The sequence below is a fragment of the Manis pentadactyla genome, chromosome 2 (assembly GCF_030020395.1).
Source record: "Manis pentadactyla isolate mManPen7 chromosome 2, mManPen7.hap1, whole genome shotgun sequence".
Lineage (NCBI taxonomy): Eukaryota > Metazoa > Chordata > Mammalia > Pholidota > Manidae > Manis > Manis pentadactyla.
The window spans coordinates 83,071,286-83,096,373 of NC_080020.1; the positions used below are offsets into that span (position 1 = coordinate 83,071,286).

The window sequence follows — 25,088 nt, forward strand, 5'->3', positions numbered from 1 at the left end:
GTACATGTGTGATTCTGTTTTTCCCATTTTCCCAGTAGTAGTCAGCAGTCCCTTCAAGAAAATCCAAGCAATTGAGGGGCTTTCTCCTCCTGTCAAAGATATTCCCAATTTTGGGGTAGTTCCTGCACTGCCCATCATAGGCTGTTACTTATTTTAAATTTGGGAAAATAACACTTTGTATTTATAGGGAGGGTTTCAACAATGGGGGTTTCACTGTGGGATCCCCATTACAGATACCTGCTCTTTTATTGCCCCTGTTCTGCTGCCCTTACCTCTGCAAATGGCCAAGTACCTTCACGTACACAGTGCCTTAACCTTGCACATGGGAGGTGCTCAACAAATATTTATTGACTAATCACATGAAAGGATGACAGATCATTGGCTGCTCTGCTCAGCTCTTTTCCCCACCCAGCCCTGCTTTAAACAAGGGCCTAAGCAGACCCATGAAATGTACGCTTGTCACTCAAAATTCTGGGAATATTAAGCAAGATTGAGGTATCATTTGAGAAAGACCATAGAAAGTTCTGGCAATGGCTGTGAGACACCAATCATAGGAGGAATGGTCAATTCTGAAAGCAAAAGAAGATTTCCCAGGGGGAACTGTCAATCCATACCCGAGACAAGGAAGGGGCACATGCTACATCTAGGTGATACTGACGATTTTCTGTCCACCTTACAAAGATTAAGAGAGAAGCTTTACTCAGAAAGTTTTGTTTGGCAGAGACAAGAACTTTAAGAAATGTATAGTCCACTTCAGAGTGCCTTACTATATGGATTTCTTCTTGTTGCTGCAATGTAAGTGTAGGTTTGGAACTGGATTAAGTTCAGCATAATATGGGGGTTAAAGGAAAACAAATATACAGCCAATATGTACCTTAAGCCCCGTTATCCTTCTGATACCAGGTGAAGGCCAAATTCAGACATTTCCTTTCATGCATGAACAGGTAATGTGTCTTATTGAAGGAATAGGTAAAGGTCTTTTTGATAGTAAAAATTGCAGAGTATCAGATTCTGTTTTGGTTGGCAGAGGGAATCAGAAGGTATTCTCATGGAATGCATTTGAAATGACACCAGAGTCTAGAAAGTCTCAGCTGTGCCCTCATTTCTTCACTGGAACCTTTTCAACGATTATCTTGGGATCTCCCTTCTGTCACTACATTTCTTTTCCCACCTTTCGGGTGGTATCTCAAGACAACCAGAAAAGCAGCTAAGTGGTTTTCTGTGCAAACCTGAACTCTTGATTTGGTGAGATTTGTAAGTGTAGGAGCATCTTCCAGTTTGGGTGATATCAATTAAAAACTCAGTTTCTGAAGGCCTTGGTCTACTTAAGACCATGCATGTTCCAAGAATAAAATGGAGTAAGAAGACAGAGAGCTATAAGATTCAGCCTGTGTGATAGTATTGTGACCAGAGAGTCTTCTAACCATGTATATCTGGCAGGGTCAGCCCCTTTCCTGGGCAGGCAATGATAACAGCCCAACCAGCACTGAATTGAGATAATGCCCATGATGCTAAGCAGCTGGCAGCACGAACAACACAGGAACCGCTTTCTCTGGCCTATTCCACAGGGGCTTCCCGACAGCTTCCTGAGCTCTTGTATGCTCACCTATCTCTTAGTTTTTCAGTTTCTCAACTAAACCAATTTGGTGCTTGTAAAGATGAGTTTAGTCTTAGAGGATGGTAGATAATAATAAGATGAAGCTATTTTCATGAAGGTCTTCTAGAATCTTGGAGTGGTCCCAACAGCAAAGTCAACCCAATCCTTTACTCTATAGATGAGGAAACTGAGGACCAGAGATGTTCAATGACTTACATTCTCCCTGGCAAGATCTGGGTCTCAGCGTTGGTTAGTGGGGGAGCTTGGGCTAGGCTCCACCTCTCTTATCTCCCAGGGTCAGTTCTCTGTGTGTGAGATGATCCCTGGCTGCTGGGTTTGGCATTCTGGATTGATTTCAAAGAGCTACAAAGAAATTTTAGATAGAAAAGCAGTTAGAAATATAGGAGCAAGTGGGACTGTTTCCTAGGCTTTCATTGTCAGGCACACTCTCATTTTCCTTCTCCGACAGATGAAATGGGATTCTGGTTGCATGTCCAGTGCCAGCGGCCTCCTACACTGACAGAACTGCGAGCTGTTCAGTTGCACGGCTGTGTCTTAACCCAGTCAACCAAAACAAGCCAGACAGGCCATACCACATACTTTGGGGACAACCTGAGCTCTTTCACAGAAAATCACCGTGATGGGAACACTGTGAGGAAGGCAGAGAAAACTGCATGAAAGGTGGAGAAGGTGGCAACCAAGAAGGTTTGTGACCAGGCTGTCCAGATTAGAATAGACCCCTCTTGGCCCACCTGGGAGGCTTGGATTAGGTGACAGGAAGGCCGAGAAAGGTCCTTCTGAAGGGGATGCATGGTGGCAGGTTTCATGAAGTGGGGTTCTGTTGGTTAATCCTATTCAGATCCAACCTAGTTACAATAAATTCTGTAGAACTTCTTTGTAGCTTGGGAGATACTTTATGCATTTAGAGCTACAACAGACATTTAAAAGTAAAGATGGCCCAGTAAGCAAGCTGAACTATCACAGAAGACTAGAGACAGCAGCAGCATGTACATTCCTATTTTTCTTTCGAATGGGTTGATGGAGGAGATACACACCTTAGTTATTACTGCTCATGCTACATTCAACTACAACAGCCTGCTCAGGTTCCCAGATATGCCTTTCCTAGGAAGGTAAATCAAGGGTAGGTAGGTGGGGAAATAAATCATATATAAGAACAGTACCATTCAAGGTGTTCTCTCTCTTGGGTTGTTTGACTGCTTTGTTCTCCCATAACATTACATGAGGCAGGAGTGAGGGTAAATTCAGTTTCTTTCCTTGCTTTGTTGATATCGGTCTAATAGACCTCATCTAGTTTTAATTGATTCTCCTTCTTCTGCCCCCTTTGCAGTTTTGGGTTTGAGTTCCCTGAGCCCGTGTCCCCAGGGAACCACCCTCTTCCTGCCAGTCCCCAACACCAGGCTGCCCCCCTAACAGACCTAAACTACCGTAAGGTGGGTCGATGTGTGGCTTTTGTTAATGAAAGAAGCCTTTCCCAGGGCCTGAACTCTGCCTCTAGAGCTCTATGAGGGTCATTAGGGAGGGGAGTGGCAGCAGAGAGGCCTCGGGGGTTAAGACATCTTTGAAGGTAATGGCTATTAGAAACAAAGGCTCTCCTTTCCCAGAGGCCTCAGGGCTGTGGCCTGCTGGAAATGCCTATAATAAGGAACGAGGATAACCCTCTAACAACACAGAGAGTGCTGAAAAAAGGAATATTGTTTTAATATGGGATTTATTTCTGGCTGCTGGTCATTGCTACAATTCTACTTGAAGAGGCTTCAGATTTCAAAGACGAGTGAAAAGGACGAGCTTGCAGGCAGGGCAGACGAAGGGGGTGAGAAGGTCACCGAGCTGGCCATCCATGGGAATGTCCTGCTGACCTCTCTCTCTCAGGCCAGATTCCAGAGGTAAAAGGAGCAGCCAACCACCACCAGAAGATGCCGCCCTTGTTGCCAGAGGGCCCCTCGGCATACAGCACCTGTGCTTCCAAAGAGCCAGCAGCCAGGAACACAATGACCAGTGCGTCAGCCCAGTGGAAGTTACAGGAACAAGGCCACTTCAGGGAAAGTCCTGTGTCAGCTACCTGGGGGCACTGTCGCTCAGGAAAGTGGTACTTTCAAGGTCTCATCTTGCATTTCCTAAATGGCTTTAGGTGTGAATTTCTTCCTAATTTGCAATTTACAACAATTTAGATGGCTGACATCTCTAGAGGGGAGGACGTTTGGATAAATGGAAAAATTGGGTAGGCAGACCCGGTTTTTAAGAAGTGACTTTCTTTCCCTGAATCTGCTATCTGGCAAGATCAATGGCCGCTGGGGGTGGGGGCAGGAGGTAAATGCAGGCAGAGCTCTCTCTCTCTGGTCTCTGATTCTCTAACATTCTGGCCATCTGCCAAAATCATAGACACCGCCGCGGTCCCTTTTCCTCCTGTTTTTCAGCAGTTCCATCGGGCTTTCTGGCAGCAATCTTGCTCCCGCACCCCACTCGGATCGTTGCCACAGAGCCCTTATTTTTCTGGTCAGCAGAGTCACCTTAATTGTCACTGCCTGAAGAGAGCCCCACCCAGCTCTGTTTGGTACCACAGGGTTTTCTTTGAAATGTCTGCTGTCACAGTGAGAATTGCTGGGTGTCCTTTTCTAAGTAAACAGGAAATATCACTCTGAAAAAAAAAATCCCTTTCCTCAGCACAAATGCAATAAAATGCCAACTTATATTTCCTGTGAATGTTGAACAAGGAGCAGGATCTAGTCCTTACGGCAGCACAGTCCTCTTCTTGGCTTCTAAACCTTCAGTACCCAGCAGCTCAGGGAGGCCTGGCTGACTAGGACACTTAAAAATGCTTCCACTGATTTTTGGGAGGCGGCAGGATCACAGCTGGGAAGGATAACAATGCATGGAAAAAAACCTGTGCAAAATCACATTTAAGGGGCAAGACGTTATGCATCTAAATTTTAGTCACAGCAAGAGTCACTGGTTCTGGTATTCGACCACCTTCCTAGATCTGAAAAATCAGAAGCCTTGAGTCAGCCAGGAGTGTTGACGCAAGGCAGGAGAGAGAAACACAGGATGGATGGCTTTTTTCCTTTTACATCAGGACCTGGGTTCGTGTGTCAGGCAGGCGCAACCCCACCAGTCCTCCACACACGAGCACAGTGGAGGCCAGCAGGATGGGGATTGATTTGGTGATGTTGACCAGAGAGCCAAATATGAGGTTTCCAAGGACAGCCGCTGCTTTGCACAACGCATTCAAGAAGCCAAAGCCCGTTGCCCTGCAAAGGAGAGAGAGACGATCAAGGCTGAGAAAGTGACTCCCAACATTTCCACTTTAGACACAAATGTACTGTAAGGTAATTTGCAAGGAGATTGTTTTATATATCATTAGAGCAAATAAACACTTGTCAGCACATATCTGGAGGCAGAGAACTCCAGCTGTTGGTATTGTTCCTTCAGTCCTCTACTGACTTTTTCAACACCTAGACTGATTCTTATACTGCCCATAAGTTCCTACTTATCATGAAAAGAAAGAGAAAGCAAATTTCAGGGACTAAGAAAAGTCTCTTCTCTCTTCCGGAGTTAAACTAAAATGTATGACAATATATATGTATTTTTTGACAATATAGTTCTTTAGATTTTTTTTACCTCTTGCTTCCACTTAGCTTGATTAATGTGGGATATTTTAAATAACTAAAGCTCATGGAATTTACAGAGAAAAACAGGTATGAGTGGGTTGTATTTTCCATCTTTCTGGTACCATGGAACTGAACTATCTTGCCCTCTTCCTGAATATTTTTGGTAGAGGCAGAGCTGGGCAGCTAACCGGTTGGCTAGGGATACATTTCTTACAAATCCTCATCAGAGTTCTATGTGGGAAATCAAGTCCAAGAAAATATTACAGAGGAGAATCAGACTGTAGGCCTAGAGAAGGTCTTGCTTACTCTGCTGGCATTTCAAATGTATGGGTATTATGTAAATAAGATGCATCCTATTTTTTGAGACGTTCTTTGGAAAAGACAAATTTTATTATCATTACATGTGTTGACTGTGATTCTACTGTGGTCTTCTAAAGAAGGAATCAAGATACCACTGACATGAGGTAACAAGAACTCCCTCTGCCTTTATGCTGGTTCAGCTTTTTGTCTGTCACAGAACACATGTGTGTATTCGAGGCACAGACTACGGAGTAGTTGTCGGATAATACATTGCTCCCCCTCCAGAGGGCAATGCATTCTGTATGCTGTAAAATGCAGCATCCAGTACACACCTTTCTTTGAGTGTGAGTGTGTAAGTGTGGGTTTTCCTTCGGCAAGTCATAATAGCTATTGCGCTGTACCTGGTGGTATTTTTTTACAGTGCACAGATATTTATTGTGGTTACTACCCAGCCATCCCCCTTCCCACACCATGAAAGGATCAACACTCCTCCTGTGCTGCAGGGCCAAGCCTATGAGGTAGTTAGCCCAGGGCCAAGGCTTTTGCTAGTTAGAACAGATGCAGAAAAGGGCAGCAAGTGAAGGCAAGACACCTAGGAAGTCAAGTAAGCAGGCTTTGGCAGTGCAGCAAAGTGACCAAGTGTTGGAATGTGGAAGGGGTGTAACCAAATTTCTGAGCAAAACAGGAACTTCTTAAGAAGAGGGTAAGCTAATTTTGTATTCTTCTTCTTTTTGGTTTATTTTTAAAGAAAAAGCCTATAATATCAACATTCACCTGAAAGATGAGGAGATTTCATATGTGGCAACTATTTTCAAATGAAATTGTTGAGGCAGCGTGTTGGGTGCTGAAGGAGACCTCTGTAGAAAGACGTCGCTGTCCACCGCCTCCCCACCTCTGTGGAGATGCCGTTTGGCAGGCCTGTCTTTTTAAATTCATAGACTTTTTGAAGCAGCTTTAAGTTTCCAAGAAAACCAAACAGAGTGAAAAGTAAAAAGAGTTTCCATATACCCCCTTCCTTCCCACCCGTCGTTAACATAGGGTGGTGTAGTTGTTTACAACCAGTGAGCCAATATTAATACACTATTAAAAGCTGAAGTCCATGGTTTACATTGGGGTTCACTCTTGGTGTTGTACACTCTATGGGCTTTGACAAATGCATAATGGCATGTGTCTACCGTTACAGTATCACACAGAACGGTAGTTGCACTGCCCTGAAACTCCCTGTGTTCCCCCCACCCACCGCTCCATCTCTCCCTGACTAACCTCTGGCAATTACTGATCTTTTGACTGTCTCCACAGTTTTGCCTTTTCCAGAAAGTCATATAATTGGATCATATAGGTTATAACTTTTTCAGAATGGCTTCTTTCAATTTTTTAAAACTACATTTTAGTTTCTAGATTATAGAGTCATAAATCACCAAATATATCTTAGGGTGGTAAGATACACACTGTATCTTTCTGGGAAAAGTGGCTAGTGTGTATGCTGCTGATAAGAGAAAAGAAAACATTCTTTCATATGAAGAAGCCTCTTGAGGCTGAAACTGCAGAATGACCCATGCAGAATTTACATCTGTATTAAAATAACCATATTTTCCCAAGCTATAAACCTCTGGTATAACTCTGAACAGAGTATGAACTACAGGTGGTTATCTACTTATATTGCTGAAACTGCAGTGGAGGAATGGATGACTTCCTGAGATTTCTGGGCAGCACTAGAGATACATCAGGAGCATCTGGTATCTGAAGCTTCTAAAAATGACGATCAAATCCTTATTTCCCAAGAATCTCCTTTTTCATTCACCAAACAGAGGCAGTTCTTCAGAGGAAAATTTGGTGTGGATACAAAGCATACGACCTCCTTAAATTAGTCTTGGCATTCGAGAAAATACTTCCCTTGGATAAGTAAATTATTTCATCAAATACTTGCAGCTGAAGGGTGTGATTTTCTATGCATCTCATGCACTGCTGTATGAGAAAAATCATTCCCAAATGTGTCTCCCTTCGGGGTTATCTGTTTATAAAATAAACTTTTAGTTCATGTATTCCCTTGTTCTTCCTTAAAGGGAAGCCATTAACGTCTGCAGACACAAAGCACAAGTTACCTTGGGCTCAGAAGTGCTGAGGGTGGGCGCTCAGTGGGCGGAGCCCTGACTTGACTTGCTGACTTCTCAACAGCAGGACAAGCTACCGTCCTTTTTACCCCAGACCAAAGATGTTTGATGTTCATGCTTCTCTCACCCAGCACCGAAGACAAAGAATGATGTTTTCTTTCTATAAATCCATCCCTTGTCTCCCTACCTCTCCAGTAAGAATTCTTTATTTTCAATGCTTACTCAACCTACTGAAATCTTTTCCGCGGAAAATCTTTTCTCGAGCAGTGCCCGGGGCTGCAGCAGCCTGTTTCCATCCCGTGAGCGGCCTTCCTCCGGGCTCCGCCTCCTCCCCTGCGCAGCGGTGCAGGAGCCGCTTGCTGGCGTGTGGGTGCACTTAGCTCAACTGATGGAGGCGGTAGCTGCTGGGACATCCCTGACTGCAGCTGGACTGTGGCCTCTTGGCCAGGCCTTCACGATTTCTAAATCATTTTATGGGTTCTAAATCATTTTATGCTTTAACTGCGGGTGGGGAAAAGGAAAGTGCTGGATCCATTCTGGGTAAAGTGAGGATAGCTTTGCCTTCACATCCAGCCTCTTACTTGAATTTTCTGACTTCATTGTAGGGTCACCGTGGGTTTTCAGAAGCTCTTGGGAAGAAGAAAGGGCTGCTGAATAACAGCAGCCTTTAGGCACTGCTTGGCATATGTTAGGCAACAGGCCAGGGTTAGCCATTGTTTTAGGCATTGGCTGAAATATTTGCCCTATTGACTGATGAAGTTAGGAAAACAGTATAAATGTTACATTTTGAAAAGGATTGAAGTGTAGATACAGACTCAGCTCATGGAGCTCACCTATTAATGGGTGAAATGCGAGCATCGTCTTTGTCAAGTCTAAGCTTTTGGAAAGGAATTTTTTCTGGACAACCAGTAAAATCATTGGTACAAGTTAGGAAAGGAATACTCAAGGCTTAGCATAGGGCATTTGGAAAGTACAAACAGTCCTTAAATCAGGAACACAGTCATCCCCTCTTATCTGCAGGGGATACATTCCCAGGCCTCCAGTGGAGGCCTGATAGTCTGAACCCTATGGATACTATTTTTTTCCTATACATACATACCTATGATATAAAGTTTAATTTATAAATTAGGCCCAATAAGAGATTAACAACAATAATGAATAATAAAATTGACCAATTATGACAACATACTCTAATAAAGATTATGTGAATGATCCTCTCTCTAGCTCTTGAAATATCTTATTGTATTGTACTCACCCTGTTCCTGTGGTGCTGTGAGATGATAACACACCTACATGATGAGATTAAGTGAGATGAATGACACAGGCACTGTGATGCAGTGTTAAGCCATCACTGACCTTCTAATCATATGTCAGGAGGGTCATCTGCTTTTGGACCGTGGTTGACAGCAGGTAACTGAAGCCGTGGAAAGTGAAACCTTGGGTGAGGGGGGACTACTGTATACCGTGATTCAAAGATTCATCTGAAAGTTGGCTTTTAAAGACAGAATGAATTTCATTTTTCTCATAGAAACAATATAATGATGGCTAGGTTCCCAGATTAACCTGAAAAAGCTATTTTAACACTGAATCCATCTGAGCTATTGGACTATGAAATTGAATATTTGTCTAGTGAGCAAATTGGTTCCTAATATAGTCCTAAATTACACATTCTCCTTGTGCATTTACTAACTTAACAATCATCATAAGCATCTATTATGTTTTAAGCACAGTCCTAGGCACCAGAGATCCCCAAGTTAATAAGATAAAGTCCTATTTTGCACTAAGATGGATGCAAAAAGATCATGATGACAACATGCCAAGTGCAGTGCAGTGCTAAAGACACCCATGGGGTACTAGGGGTGTAGAGGATGGGAGCAATTCAGGCTGGGGCTGGGGGCAGCTGAGGGAAGGCTTCTCAGAGCAGATGGATAAGAACAGAACTGGTCTTGAAAGAAGAGGAGGAACTTAAAATGTGGGCAGATCTGGCTCCCAAAATACTCTCACAGCTTACTTATCTCCGTGGTACCCCACTCAGGTCTGCCTTAGACACCCCCGACAAAGGCTGCTTGGGTGCCACATGGCCTGCCTGCCTCCAGTCCCCAAATGAGTATCCCACCTCTTCGCCCAGCTCTTCTCAGCTGAGGGTCAGAACAGTAATCTGGGTGAAGAGGGGGTGGGGGTGGGGCGGCAGGACACCGACATGTATAACCATAGCATTGCCCCATGGTGCTCAAACCTGGGTGCGTTAGTCTCATCTGCACAGCTTTAAGAGCACAGCGACAAGGCAATCCCAACGTGCAGGCCTGTCCCGCAGAAATTGACTTCATCACTCTACTGCGAGACCAGGTGTTGGTATTTTTTTAGAAGCCTTGTGTGATTCTAAGGTGTATTCAAGTCTGACAGCCCTGCAATTCCCCCAGAGATATCTGCATTTTAAAAATTGATTTGAATTTATTGTTATACACTAAAGGAAATTACAAAAGCAAAACATCCACTTCACTTCCTCAACAAAGGGGTTTCGTTCCTGAGTCGCCTTTAGTGTGCTTCCCATCATACTCATATTTTTATGTCATCGGATTTATTCCATTTTGCTTTCTGCTTTTCCCCCCAACATTAATAAAACTGTCCCATGTTGTTTATGTTTTGTTTAACATGAAATGATTTAGCACATAACCATTCTTTCTGTAATTATACTGTTGGATAATTAGAAGCATTCACAATTTGGGGGAATGTAAGTGATACTGCAACCAACACCTTTACACACAAGACCTCCTTCATTTGGATGTGTTCATTAGGGAATGTCAGGCAGTATAACACAGGCAAGGAAAAAGGTTAACCATCTATGGGGCCCGGGGACTGAGGGCAATGAGGCGGGCTGGGGCCTACAGGCAAGGTATCCCACCCAAAGACTTTACCCCACCTCTTTCTTCTCCTGCCCAGCCCCTGCTCTCTTTTTATTCTTCTCTTCACAGCTCATTACCCCCCACAGGCAATCTGCTTCTCACCTATCCTGAATCATTTCCTCCTTTCCCAGCTCTGACTCCGTTGCTGCCCAGTTCAGCCATGGAGGCTCTGCCTGCTGGATGACGCCCCCCTGACCGCCCCTCTCCTAAGGCCTGGCTTGGACCAACCTCAGGGCCCTCCTGTCTGGTCTCAGCTTGACTTAGCTTCCAGCCATGTCTTCAGGGCAGGGCTGGGCAGACTTTACTTTCACTAATCGCAACCACTTTTAGGACCAGCACAGAGGTGCATATGATATTTGTGAAATGATCTAGGGAATTTCCCGACATCCTTATGTTGGAAGTAGATTTCTATAATGCGCTAGGCTGTCATCTTGCTTTTTTAGAGGAAAATACCTAATTTCACATATAAGACAGAAAAGACTGAATTCAATTGCTTTCTGATCTTCAAAGAAAGAGAACATTTGTTTCATCCAAGTAAGTAGGGGGTGTATGTGTATGGTCTGTGTGTGTCCTTCTTTACCTGGGAAGATGGCCTCTTACACCACCGCACGCAGGCTCTCCTCACTCACCAAGTGGAGAAGGACATACGAGAAGTTGTGAGCCAAGAGGAATCCCTGGGCCCAAGCAGCCCCCCATCTCGCTCCCATCCCCACCACCATCAAGGATCTTCCTATTGCTTGTTTCTGTTAAAATGCAAACATTCATGGACAGGTAATACCAGAAGCCTTTGTGTCTTATAATTTATCTGACTCGCCCTTCATTTCTCAGACACAGCCCCAGAAAAACGAAAGAACTAATATAAAGCTACCCAGCTGTTTCCGGGCAGGCCCTGCACCTGAATTCAGGTCTCCTCCACAGGGATGCTGGAGAACAGGGAGGAGAGGAAGAAGAGGGTCCCCAATAGGCAGTGTGGTGAGGGGCAGGGGAGCTGACAGCTGGACAATGGGGAAGTCACAGGCTGTGGACAGCAGAAGTGGAATAGGGACACAGAAGGCACCTGGAGGTACTGAAGAGGAAGTGCCACCTTACTCAGAGTTGGTCCCAAGCTCACCTTGGAGAGGGGGCCAGACCCCATGCAGGGAACAGAACTATAGCTCCTAACCAGCTGAATTTTAAAAAGCTGGCTTCCTCCCTAACTTCCTTCCTTCCTTCCTCCCTCCCTTCCTTCTTTCTCCCTCCCTACCCGCATCCGCTCTCCTCCTTCCTTCCTTTTCTTTCCATTCGTTCACGTGGAGTCACACAGCAAATAAGGAAAACAAAGTTCTGCACTCAATGAGCTCTCATTCCAGTGGGTGACAGACAGGAAACACATCAACATACACCCTGACATCCTATCATCATATGTGGTTTGCTTTAAAAGTACTTCAGGATAAAGAGAAGTTGTTTCTACATCCTAGAATTAAAACATGTTAGTTAAGATCACCAGGCCTAGATAGTTATACAGGGCTTTACATATCATTCAAGAAATCTGCATGAGGCTTGTTAGTGAACAGAGAGGTGATTTTTCATTGGTGATATGAGTGGTTGATATGTAGTTGCCTGGAAAGAATGTTCTGCCCTTAGCATGATGGATGGACAAGTATCCTCTGAGCTCAGCAACCTCAAACTGGTGAAATGGTACCCTTGGCCTAGACTCCAGATTCTAGAGCCTCCTGTACCTTGACACTTAAAGGTACACTCTCTTCCTGACCAGTCCCAAGTCTGGTGGTCCTGCTGTCACTTTGTTATGAAGACTCATGCATTGCCCTTTCACACAAGGGCTGGTTGAGTCCCAGTGGCTGGCAGACATACAGACTTCTCTGGAGTCAAGAACCGGCTGTATTACTGTTTTTGTGCCCATTCACACATTTGGGGGGGATTTGCTGCCCTTGTAACATACCACCCAGGGCGAGGTTGTGGGTGAAGGGGATGTATACTCCCCACCTCCTCACCAGAGACTTGGCTGAATGGCCAAAGTGACTCAGGTCACATAAAATATAAACATATAATGATAAGATCTATAAAGAAAAATAAAGCAGGATGAAGGGTCACAGAAGGAGTGTAGGTTGCTTAGACAATTAAATGAAAGATTCCATCATCTCAAAATCTTCAAAAAAATAAGTGGTGTTTTTATCTTCCTGATCACATACAGAATCTCTTCATTTTCTGTCTCAAACAACTGAGGCACACAGCTGGTCAGTAGGAGATCCAGGATTCAAGACCTTCAGAACAGAGTCAGGGAGGGAATGGGGAACTTCTCTGGCTAAAAAAATCAGTCCTGGTGGAAGAGCTTAGGTTGGTTGATTCTGGGCAGATATTTGGATTTTAGCTCTTCAGAGAAGAAGACCATGGCAGGGCACTGGGTGACAGCAGCTGCCTGGGATGAGCAGGAATGACAGGTGGGAACAATCGGGGGCTGGCTTTCAAATCCTTTCTGGGGTCAGTGTGAAATGCAGCATGTGTAAGGGGGAAGGAAGAAGCTGGCAGCCAGAGAAAGCCGGGCATGCTGCGGGAGAATTCCCGTGAGATGGCCTGCTGGGCTGCAGCGCCCTGTGCAGAGCTGGAGGCCAGCAGGGAGAGCCTGGGTTTCCTCCCTTACAAGGTGGGTGCCCCTGCCCTGAGCTCCAGGAAGGAAGGGCAAAAACGGCCACTGGCCATAAGAACACAGGCAGTGTGAGCAAAGGAGTCCCCCCACCAACACAGGGGGACAGCAGGAAGTCACTACTAGGATGCAGAAGGACTTGTGCTCTAGAGCTGAGTTCTATTACAGAGAGCATGTGTCTTTTACATCGGGTGGGCTACATTTACGGCTACACTTCAGGGGTGTTAAAACCCTGACCAAGGAGAGGCGAAAAAGGAGGTGAAGGGTGGTGGTCCACGAACAGTGGCTAAATCCAGGTCAGCCTCTCATTACATACCCTTTAGTCTTTGTAGATTCCAAGATGAGGGAAAAGTTATTTTTTTTCTAGGTATAATAGGGGGCGCAGGACTCCCACCAGGCCTGACTGAACCCAGTAAGTAGAATGTAGCTTCTGTCACCATCTTCCAGTCCTATTCCAAAGAGGGAGGAAAGCAGTATAGGTGGTGGCAGGGCCTGGGTGAGGAGAAGTGAGAGACACAAGACGCTCCGCGGGCCCAACGTGTTAGATGGGTGGGGCTCCTGCTCGGATTGCTGGCAAGCAGCGAAGATCCATTCTATCTCTGGCACAGCATCACATTCATATTTCCCATCTATTACAACAATCACACGATTATCCATTGCCATTATCTACATTACATATAACAGACCCCCTACTGTATTTTTTTAAACTTGTTCAGGGTTTTATTTATTTATGGAGATTTTATTTATTTAATTAAGGTATTATTAATATACACTCTTACGAAGGTTTCACATGAAAAACAATGTGGTTACTAAATTCACCCAAGTTATTGAGTCCCCCCAATGCCCCATTGAAGTCACTGCCCAACAGTATAGTAAGATGCCACAGAGTCACTATTCGTCTTCTCTGTGCGACACCTTCTTCCCTATGATTCCCCCCACACACCATGTGTGCCACTCATAATACCCTTCAGTCCCCTTCTCCCTCCCTCCCCACCTGCCTTTCCCCACCCCGCCCCCTTGGCAACCGCTAGTCCCTTCTTGGAGTCTGTGAGTCTGTTGCTGTTTTGTTCCTTCAGTTTTGCTTCATTGTTGAACTCCACAAATGAGGGAAAACATTTGGTACTTGTTTTTCTCTGCCTGGCTTATTTCACTGAGCATAATATCCTCCAGCTCCATCCATGTTGTTGCAAATGGTAGGATATGTTTCTTTCTATGGCTGAGTAGTATTCCATTGTGTATATGTACCACCTCTTCTTTATCCATTCATCTACTGATGGACATTTAGGTTGCTTCCATATCTTGGCTACTGTAAATAGTGCTGCAATAAACATGGGGGTGCATATGTCTTTTTGAATCTGAGAAATTATATTCTTTGGGTAAATTCTTAGGAGTGGAATTCCCAGGTCAAATGGTATTTCTATTTTTAGATTTTTGAGGAACCTCCATATTGCTTTCTACATAGGTGAACTAACTTAGATTCCCACCAGCAGTGTAGGAGCGTTCCCCTTTCTCCACATCCTCACCAGCATTTGTTGTTCTTAGTCTTTTTGATACTGGCCATCCTAACTGGTGTAAGGTGATATCTCATTGTGGTTTTAATTTGCATTTCCCTGATAATTAGTGATGTGGAGCATCTTTTCATGTGCCTGTTGGCAATCTGAATTTCTTCTTTGGAGAATTGTTTGTTCATATCCTCTGCCCATTTTTTTATCGGGTTTTTTGTTTTTTCGGTGTTGAAGCATGTGAGTTCCTTATATATTTTATTGTTAATCCTTTGTCGGATATGTCATTTACAAATATATTCTCCCATACTGTAGGATGTCTTTTTGTTCTGTTGATTGTGTCCTTTGCTGTACAGAAGCTTTCTAGTTTGTTGTAGTCCCATGTATTCATTTTTGCTTTTGTTTCCCTTGCTTGAGGAGATTCATTTAGAAAACAGTTGCTCATGTTTATATTCAGGAGATTTTTGCCTATGTTGTCTTCTAAGAGTTTTATGGTTTCATGACTTACTTTCAGGTCTTTAATCCATTTTGAGTTTACTTTTGTGTATGGGGATAGACAATAATCCAGTTTCATTCTCTTGCATGTAGCTGACCAGTTTTGCCAACACCAGTTGTTGAAGAGGCTGTCATTTCCCCATTGTATATCCATGGCTCCTTTATCATATATTAATTGACCATACATACTTGGGTTTATATCTGGGTTCTCTAGTCTGTTCCATTGGTCTATGGGTTTGTTCTTATGCCATTACCGAATTGTCTTGATTACTGTGGCTTTGTAGCAGAGCTTGAAGTTGGAGAGCATAATTCCCCCAACTTTCTTCTTCCTTCTCAGGATTGCTTTGGCTATTTGGGGTCTTTTGTTGTTCCATATGAATTTGGAACTATTTGTTCTAGTTCACTGAAGAATGCTGTAGGTATTTTGATAGGGATTGCATTGAATCTGTATATTGCTTTAGGTAAGATGGCCATTTTGACAATATTAATTCTTCCTATCCATGAGCACAGGATGTGTTTCCATTTATTGGTATCTTCTTTAATTTCTCTCATGAGTGTCATGTAATTTTCAGAGTATACGTCTTTCCCTTCCTTCATTAGGTTTATTCCTAGGTATTTTATTCTTTTTGATGCAATTGTGAATGGAATTGTTTTCCTGATTTCTCTTTCTGCTAGTTCATTATGAGTGTATAGGAATGCAACAGATTTCTGTGTATTAATTTTGTATCCTGCAACTTTGCTGAATTCAGATAGTAGATCTTGCAGTTTTGGAGTAGATTCTTTAGGGTTTTTTATGTACAATCTCATGTCATCTGCAAGCACTGACAGTTTAACTTCTTTTTTTACCAATCTGGATACCTTTTATTTATTTGTGTTTTCTGATTGCTGTGGTGAGGACCTCCAGTACTGTGTTGAATAAAAGCGGGAAGAGTAGGCATCTTGTCTTGTTCCCGATCTTAAAGGAAAAGCTGTCAGCTTCTCGCTGTTAAGTATAATGTTGGCTGTGGGGTTGTCATATATGGCCTTTATTATGTTGAGGTACTTGCCCTCTATACCCATTTTGTTGAGAGTTTTTATCATGAATTGATGTTGAATTTTGTCAATGCTTTTTCAGCATCTATGGAGATGATCATGTGGCTTTTGTCCTTCTTTTTGTGGATGTGGTGGATAATATTTATGGATTTTCAAATGTTGTACCATCCTTGCATCCCTGGAATAAATCCTACTTGATCATGATGGATAATGTCTTTGATGTATTTTTGAATTTGGTTTGCTAATATTTTGTTGAGTATTTTTGCATCTATGTTCATCAGGGATATTGGTCTGTAATTTTCTTTTTTGTGGTGTCTTTGCCTGGTTTTGGTATTAGGGTGATGCTGGCCTCATAGAATATGTTTGGGAGTGTTCCCTCCACTTGTACTTTTTGGAAAACTTTAAGGACAATGGGTATTAGGTCTTTATTAAATGTTGATAAAAATCAGCAGTGAAGCCATCTGGTCCAGGGGTTTTATTCTTAGATAGTTTTATGCTTACCAATTCAATTTCATTGCTAGTAATTGGTCTGTTCAGATTTTCTGTTTCTTCCTGGGTCTGCCTTCAAGGTAGTATTTTTCTAGAAAGTTGTCCACTTCTTCTGGGTTATCCAGCTTGTTAGCATATAATTTTTCATAGTATTCTCTAAAAATTCTTTGTATTTCTGTGGTGTCAATACTGATTTTTTCATTTCTAATTCTGATTTTGTTTATGTGTGTAGGCTCTTTTTTTTCTTGATATGTCTGGCTAGGGGTTTATCTGCTTTATTTATTTTCTCAAAGCATCAGCTCCTGCTTTCATTGATTCTTTCTATTGTTTTATTCTTCTCAGTTTTATTTATTTCTGCTCTAATCTTTATTATATCCCTCCTTCTACTGACTTTGGGTCTCATTTGTTCTTCTTTTTCTAGTTTCTTTAATTATGAGTTTAGACTGCTGATATTGGATTGTTCTTTCCTGAGGTAGGTGTGTATTGCAATATACTTCTCTCTTAGCACAGCCTTCACTGTGTCCCACAGGTTTTTCAGTGTTGAATTATTGTTGTCATTTGTCTCCACATATTGCTTGATCTCTGTTTTTATTTGTTCATTGATCCATTGGTTATTTAGGAGGATGTTGTTAAGCCTCCATGTGTTTGTGGGCTTTTTCATTTTCTTTGCATAATTTATTTCTAGTTTCATACCTTTGTGGTCTGAGAAGATGGTTGGTACAATATCAATCTTTATGAATTTACTGAGGCTCTTTTTGTGGCCTAATATATGATCTATTCTTGAAAATGTTCCATGTGCACTTGAGAAGAATGTGTATCCTGGTGCTTTTGGATGGAGAGTTCTGTAGATGTCTGTTAGGTCCATCTGTTCTAATGTGTTGTTCAATGCCTCTGGCTCCTTATTTTCTGTCTGGTTTATTTGTCCTTTGGAGTGAGTGGAGTACAGAAGTCTCCTAGAATGAATGCATTGCATTATATTTTCCCTTTTAATTCTGTTAGTATTTGTTTCACATATGTAGTTGCTCCTGTGTTGGGTGCATAGATATTTATAGTGGTTATATCCTCTTGTTGGATTGACCCCTTTATCATTATGTAATGTCCATCTTTGTCTCTTGTGACTTTCTTTGTTTTAAAGTCTATTTTGTCTGATAAGAGTACTGCAACACCTGATTTTTTCTCCCTATTAGTTGCATGAAATATCTTTTCCATCCCTTCACTTTTAGACTGTGTATATCTTTGGGTTTGAAGTGAGTCTCTTTAGACAGCATAGAGTTGGGTCTTGTTTTTTTAATCCATTAGGTGACTGTATGTCTTTTGATTGGTGCATTTGACCATTTATATTTAGGGTGATTATCGATAGGTATGTACTCATTGCTATTGCAGGCTTTATATTTGTGGTTACCAAAGGTTCAAGGGTAACTTCCTTACTATCTAAGAGTCTAACTTAACTCACTTAGTGTGTTATTAAAATACAATCTAAAGGTTCTTTTTTTCCCCTCCTTTTCTTCCTCCTCCATTCTTCATATATTAGGTATCATTATCTGTACTCTTTGTCTATCCCTTTTTACCTCTGATGACAGCTGTTTAACCTAAGGAAAACTTCCATATATAGTAGTCCCTTCAAAATACACTGTGGAGATGGTTCATGGGAGGTAAATTCTCTCAGCTTTTGCTTATCTATAAATTGTTTAATCCCTCCTTCAAATTTAAATGATAACCTTGCTGGGTAAAGTATTCTTGGTTGGAGGCCCTTCTGCTTCATTGCATTAAATACATCATGCCACTCCCTTCTGGCCTGTAAGATTTCTACTGAGAAGTCTGACGATAGCTTGATGGGCTTTCCTTTTTATGTGATCTTATTTCTCTCTCTGGCTGCTTTAAATAGTCTGTCTCTATCCTTGATCTTTGCCCTTTTTAATAATGTCTTGGTGTTGTCATCTTTGGGTCTCTTGTGTTGAGAGATCTGTGCACTTCCATGGCCTGAGAGACTATCTCCTTCCCCAAACTGGGGAAGTTTTAAGCAATTACTTCCTCAAAGACACTTTCTATCCCTTTTTCTCTCTCTTCTTCTTCTGGTACTCCTATAATTCAAATATTCTTCTGTTTGGGTGGGTCACTGAGTTCTCTCAGTATTCTTTCACTCCTAGAGATCCATTTTTGTCTCTGTGCCTCAGCTTCTTTGTATTCCTCTTTTCTAATTTTTATTTCATTTATTATCTCCTCCATCATATCTAATCTGCTTTTAGTACCCTCCACTGAGTTCCTCAATGATTGGATCTCCATCCTAAATTCGTTCCTGAGTTCTTGAATATTTTTCTGTACCAGTAACATGTTTATGGTTTTTATTTTGAAATCTCTTTCAGGAAGATTTATTAGTTCAGTCTCACTCGACCCTTTTTCTGGTGTTGAGATTTTGCTTTGAACTAGGTTCCTGTGACATTTCATATTTGTATGTGGTGCCCTCTAGTGCCCAGAAGCTCTACTCTCTGGAGCTGCCCAGCCCCTGGGGCAATGTCAGGGTTCACAGGGCAGCGGAGTTGGTGCCTGGGGGTTGGAAAGAGCTGTTTCCTGCTTCCCAGCTGCTATGCCTGTCTCCACTGCCAGAATCAGTGGGCTGAGCACACAGTATAAGCCTGTGTGCTTTGTGTTTGTAGCTGCTGTAGGCAGGGCTTCCCTCTGGCTGGCCTGACATCAGAGCAGGGACTGCCAGTTGCGAGCCAGGTGCGGGCTGGCCAAGACAAAGGTGCAGCAGGCTGCATATCATGGTGGGGAGCCTTGGAGCTGTGTAGCCAGCCAGGGGGCTGGAGCGCCTGAAGATCATGAAAGTTCCCAACCTGCTGGGCAGAGTGCACCCAGACAATTATGTTTACTTGTCCTTTCTCCTGATCAGTAAGCTCTGTGCAATCCTTGCCCCTTTAGCAGCCCTCTCACTTTTAGAAAGTCTCTCAGACTGCCTGCCCAGATCAGCCGGATATGGATCTCTGTTTTCCACAAGCAGCTGGAATCTCAGTCTCTCCAGGTATTCTGCTTGTCTTAGCTTTCCAACCCCAGTAAATCACCAGAGCACTATGCAATGTAGGTTCATGCTCCCAAAGTAGATCTCCAGGGCTAGGTGTTCAGCAGTCCCAGGCTTCCACTCTCTCCCTGCTCTGTTTCTCTTCCTCCCACCAATGAGGTGGGGTGGGAGAAGGGCTTGGGTAGATCCATGTCATGGCTTTTGTACATTACCCTGTTCCATGAGGTCTTTTATTTCCTCCAGGTTTATGCCATCTGGTGCAGCCTTCTTTCATGTTGCTCTTTCAGGATTAATTGTATTAATTGTGTTTTCATTTTATATGTGGTTTTAGGAGTAGTTCTCTGTCTCACCTCTCACACCACCATCTTTAATCCCATCTCCTCCCTACTGATTTTTGACACAGGACAGAGGTAGAAGTGTGTTTGGCTGATTTGACATTGTAAAATACTATATAATTACTCATATATTCAATAATGCCCAAACTTCAAAGATCTACCATTTTGCTCTGCTTTTCATTTCTTCCCTAATGATGCTCCTCTTATAAAGTAGTCCTGTCTTCCAGCCTCAGTACCTGTCTCAGCCTCACAGACAAATACCCAACTGCAACTAGCTTTTTCCATCTTCCTAAGTTCACCCCACTGGCCCCTGAAGAACTGCAGGTACTCCTCACTCCTTCAAGTCCATGCCTCAGGAGTAAGAGTCTGAGGGTGAAGGGACCTGCAGGGATCCCTGGTCTCAGTCACTGTGGGAGGTCCTCTGGGGCACAGGGAACCTGGCCTTGAGAAGAACCCCCAGCTGTTACTGCAGATTGGGAGAAAGGTAGAGATCAAGGTGAAGGTGGTCCACCAGGGTGAGTGCATGAACAGAGAGGCACCTCCCTGTCCCCCAGTTCCCATTGCAGTTGGCTCTGCCATCTTGCCTCCACCTGAGCCAAGTTCTGGCCCTAGGTGAGAGAAGGAGCAATTTACGCCAGTGAATAGTACTGACAATCGGCTGCAAGCTGCCAGTGTCCCACTGTCCTAAGCACAGAGTTTACAGAGAATTCTAACTTGCAAAGCCCTTCCTCAGTTTTGCAGATCTTGACACCTGCTTATTACTTCAACTACTTGTTTACAGACTGGCTTGTCATTTTCAAGTCTCCTGGTCTGAGTTCCTGGACCATTGAACTCTGTCTCTTAGTCTGGTGTCTAACCCTGCTGCCTATATACCTCCTTAGTTCAGGTCTGGGTGAACTCGGATCTTCTTATCTGGATGGATGGATTGCAAGCCCAGGCTTCACATCTTGCCTTCTCAGACACATTATTCCTCTGTGGGATTCCTTTCTTCTTTTGACTTTTTTGTTTCTTTTCTAGTTCAAGTTTCCTTTGACTTGAACTACCCCAGACTTCTTGAACCTACCACCTGACCTCTGGATATTTTCACCAGTCCAGTTGCCAGGAGAGTCATGAGAGAAGAGTGTCAAAGAACAAAGGGATGGCTGATTGTTTTCAAACATTCATATGCATACATTTCTTGACTGTTCCTATGATCCTCCTATCTTTGTAAGTGTGGCCGTTTGTCTCCAACCTGCAGAGTCAGCCTGGCCTGGGGCTCAGAAGTCAGTGGACCCCAAAGCAGCATCAGACCTGAGCCTGTCTCAGAATATGAGTCTTGCCACTGGGCTTTTTCCTTGATGCAAGTGAGCAGGCCCCTGTCTGTGCTCTTGCGCCAGTAATTTAGTGCTGCCATAACCTCCAATGCTAGTAATCTTTTTGATTCACAGGCAGCAGCCACTGCAGGGGTCACCCCCTCCTCCTTGAACTACATTCTTCACTCGGCTTCCAGGACCCAACTAATGCCTTGGTTTTCTTTCTACTTCACCTGATGCCCCTTGTCAGTCTCCTTTCCTGGCTTCTCCTCATCAGCTTGACCTCTGATTTTCTGGTGTCTCAGACTGAGTTCTCAGAACTTGCTCCTTCTCTCTCTTCACTTTGTCCTTTGGGGGTTGCTTCCACCATCATGATTTTAAATCACATCTATATACTGAAAGGGCTCCAATTTTTACCTTTCACCTGGGCTTCTCCCCTGAACTCTGGTCCCATGTATCCAACTGCCTGCTTGGCATCTCCACTTGAATATTTAATAGCATCTCAAACTTAACATGAACAAAACTGAGCTCCTGATTCTTCCTCTTCCCACAGTCTTTCCCTTCAGTAAAGGTGATTCTGTTCAGTGGCTCTGGTCAAAAACCTTGAAGTCATTCTTAACATTCCCCCCTCACACCTCCCCCAGCCACACACACACTTCGCATGCGATCTTTTATCAATATCTGTTGGTCTTCACTATATTTTCAGAATCTAATTCTCACCATTTCCACTGGCACCATTGTATCCTGCCATAGTTTTTACAGCGGACTCCTAATTGGTCTCCCTGATTGCACCTCAGATCCTCTTTAGTATATTTTAAACACAAAAACCAGTTCTCCTTTAAAACATAAATCAGTTCATGTCACTCTTCTGGCCACAGCCCTCCTGTGGATTTTCATCTCATTCAGCATGAAGCCCTCTCAGTGTCCACTCTGACCCTGTCACCTCTTACCCTCCACCTTGCTTACATTGCTTCAGCCTGACAAGCTTTGTTGCTTCTCCTCCAGTTGGTCCCCTGCACTTACACCTCAGGTCCTTTGTACTTGCTGATGCCTCTGCTATGAATGTTCTCTTCACAGGTATCTTCCTGGGTTTTTGCTCAAATCTCAACTTATAAGAGTTGCAAATTCTTAGACCATCCTGTTAAGATTATAACTTCCCTGAACCCAGTTCTCTCTATGTCCCTATGTAGATTTATTTTCTCTATAACACTGAAAACCATCTGATGTATTATACCTACTTCTCTTATCTAATTGTTAATTGATTGTCTTTCCTTCTGTTTTATTCCCTGCCATATCTCAAGGATCAGAACAGTTTTTGCCCCATGGTACATTTTCCAAAATCATCTATTTAATAATTTAGTAAATGAATGCTCTCTCCATGGTTCAGGTGCCTTTCTGGTACCCAAATAGAGATATTCAAATACCTATCAGCACCATGTTAACATGAAAATCCAACCTATCCACAAGGGAGCTCTTCCTTTTTTATTCATTTCTTCTTTATGTCTTCTATTTCTTTGCTGAGGCTTTCTATTTTATCTACTTTTTCTAGTCTGGACCTGTTCTTTTTCCTGTGCCCCAATCTCAAAACTGCCATCACCATGCACTCGACTGCACAAGCAGAAGTTGGAATCATCTTGATGACCTCTTTCCTCACCCCAGTGTCTAGTCAAGCACCAAGTTTTGTTGATTCTCTAAATATCTGTGGACTTCTCTTCTTTCCTACCTCTATTTTTCTAGTTCACATCACCATCTTCAGTGTCTTAACTAGTCTGGAATGTCAATGGAGGTGGAATGGGGACCCTGGACATCTACCTCCTCCTGGCAATAATGGGGCAGTGCACTTCCTTCTCCTCCCAGAGAGGTGTCTGAGAAAGCCAACCAAAACTAAAGGTTTAAGTAAGATCCAAACTCTCATAACACATGAAAATTGCTGTTTTCAATTGAGTATCACATATCATATGAATAGCCAGGAAGATCTCAAACAGAATGAGAAAAGACTATTAATACATGCCAACACTGGGATGACAGAGATTGTCTGACAAAGGTTTTAAAGCAGTCATGAAAATAATGTTTCAATATACAATTATGAGCACACTTGAAACACATGAAATATAGAAAACATCATGATAAAAACAGATAAAATAGAAAGCCTCAGCAAAGAAACAGAAGACATAAAGAAGAACCAAATAAGTTTCAGAACTGAAAAATATAATAAAATAAAAAGTTTAGTGATTGGCTCAATGGCAGAATAGAAGAGATAGAGGAGAGAATCAGTGAACTGAAAAACAGAACAATAGGAACTATCCAATCTGAGAAGTACAGAGCAATAGACTGAAAAATGATTAACCAACCATCAGCGGCCTGTGGGACTATAATAGAAGATCTAATACTTATGTCACTGGAGTTCAGGTAACAGAAGAGAAAAAGTATTCAAATAAATAATGGCTGGAAACCGCACAAATTTGGCAAGAGATGTAAACCTACAAATTCAAGATGCTAAGTGAACCCCAAACATGATAACCCAAGAAATATCCACCAAGCCAAAGAAAAACGTCTTGAAAGCAGCCAGAGGAGACAACACCTTACCTATAGGAGAGGAACAGAGTGCTAGATCCTCCCTTGAAAAACGTTGTACCTACTTACAGAATTCTCACCAGTCTCTGAGCAGTAATTCCAGCCTTACTCCAGTTAATGCTGGGTTTTATCTAAAATCTTGGCTCTTTCTGCATAATAACAGAAAACATATAAAATCACTGCTTTAATTTGAGGGGCTCCTAGATAGTTTCTAGATGGGGGCTGGTCTCCAGAAAAACCAACTGTGTGATTAGAGAGTTGAAACTTTCAGCATCTCACCCTCCTACCTCTGGGGTGGTGAGAGGTGTTGGAGATGAGTTCGATCACCAACGGCCAGTGGTTTAATCAGTCATTTGTGGTGAAATGAAACCACCACAAATGCAGAGAGCTTCCAGATTGAGGAACGCTTCCTCATGCCGGGATGAAAGTTGCACCCTAAGTAACTCCAAGGGGACAGAGGCTCCAACAGGTGGGTCTCTCTGGACCTTGTTCTATGTACGTCTTTATCTGGCTGTTCGTTTGCATCATTTATAATAAACTGCAATAGTAACTATAGCATTTTCCTGTGTTCTATGAGCCATTCCAGTAAATTATCACATCTGTTGGGACTTGTGAGAATTCCTGAATTTGTAGTTGGCAGGGCAGAAGTGTCAGTAGCCTGGGCATCCCATTTGCAGCTGGCATATGAGGTGGGGCCTGTCTTGTAGGACCTTTTGATCACCCCTGAGTTTATGCCAATGAGATGACTTATGATAAGGCCCCTACATAGCCTTGGGATGGGGCCAGTCACTGGACAGAGCAAGTGATTAGAGAATTGGAACTGGGGGGTGGGTAGGGTTGGAGATCAAACTATGAAAACTCTTGAAAAACAAGATTTGATGAGCTTGCAGGTTGGTGAACACATAGAAGTACTGGGAAGACGGTATAACTGGAGATGGAAGTTCCATGCCCTGTCTTCACACCTTGCCCTATACATCTCTTCCATCTGGCTATTCCTGAGTTGTAGTCTTTTATAACAAATCAGTAAACACAAGTAAATGTTTCCATGAGTTCTGTCAGCCATTCAAATGATCAAACCCAAGGAAGAGGTTGTGAGAACTCCAACTTATACCCTGTTGGCCACAGGTACAGGTGACAACATGACTTGTGTTGGGCATCTGCAGTTGGGGGCAGGC

General features: G+C 43.1%; 1 protein-coding gene across 1 annotated transcript in view; it reads right to left on the reverse strand.

Annotated features, from left to right (window-relative positions):
• Positions 1-3,809: 3,809 nt before the first annotated feature.
• SV2C (synaptic vesicle glycoprotein 2C) overlaps positions 3,810-25,088 on the reverse strand; it is a 215,849-nt gene continuing 194,570 nt past the window's right edge. The window contains exon 13 of the mRNA XM_036886085.2: positions 3,810-4,863. Coding sequence (XP_036741980.2) covers positions 4,680-4,863 — 184 coding nt within the window. The 3' untranslated portion in view covers positions 3,810-4,679. The remainder of the gene's footprint in view (positions 4,864-25,088) is intronic.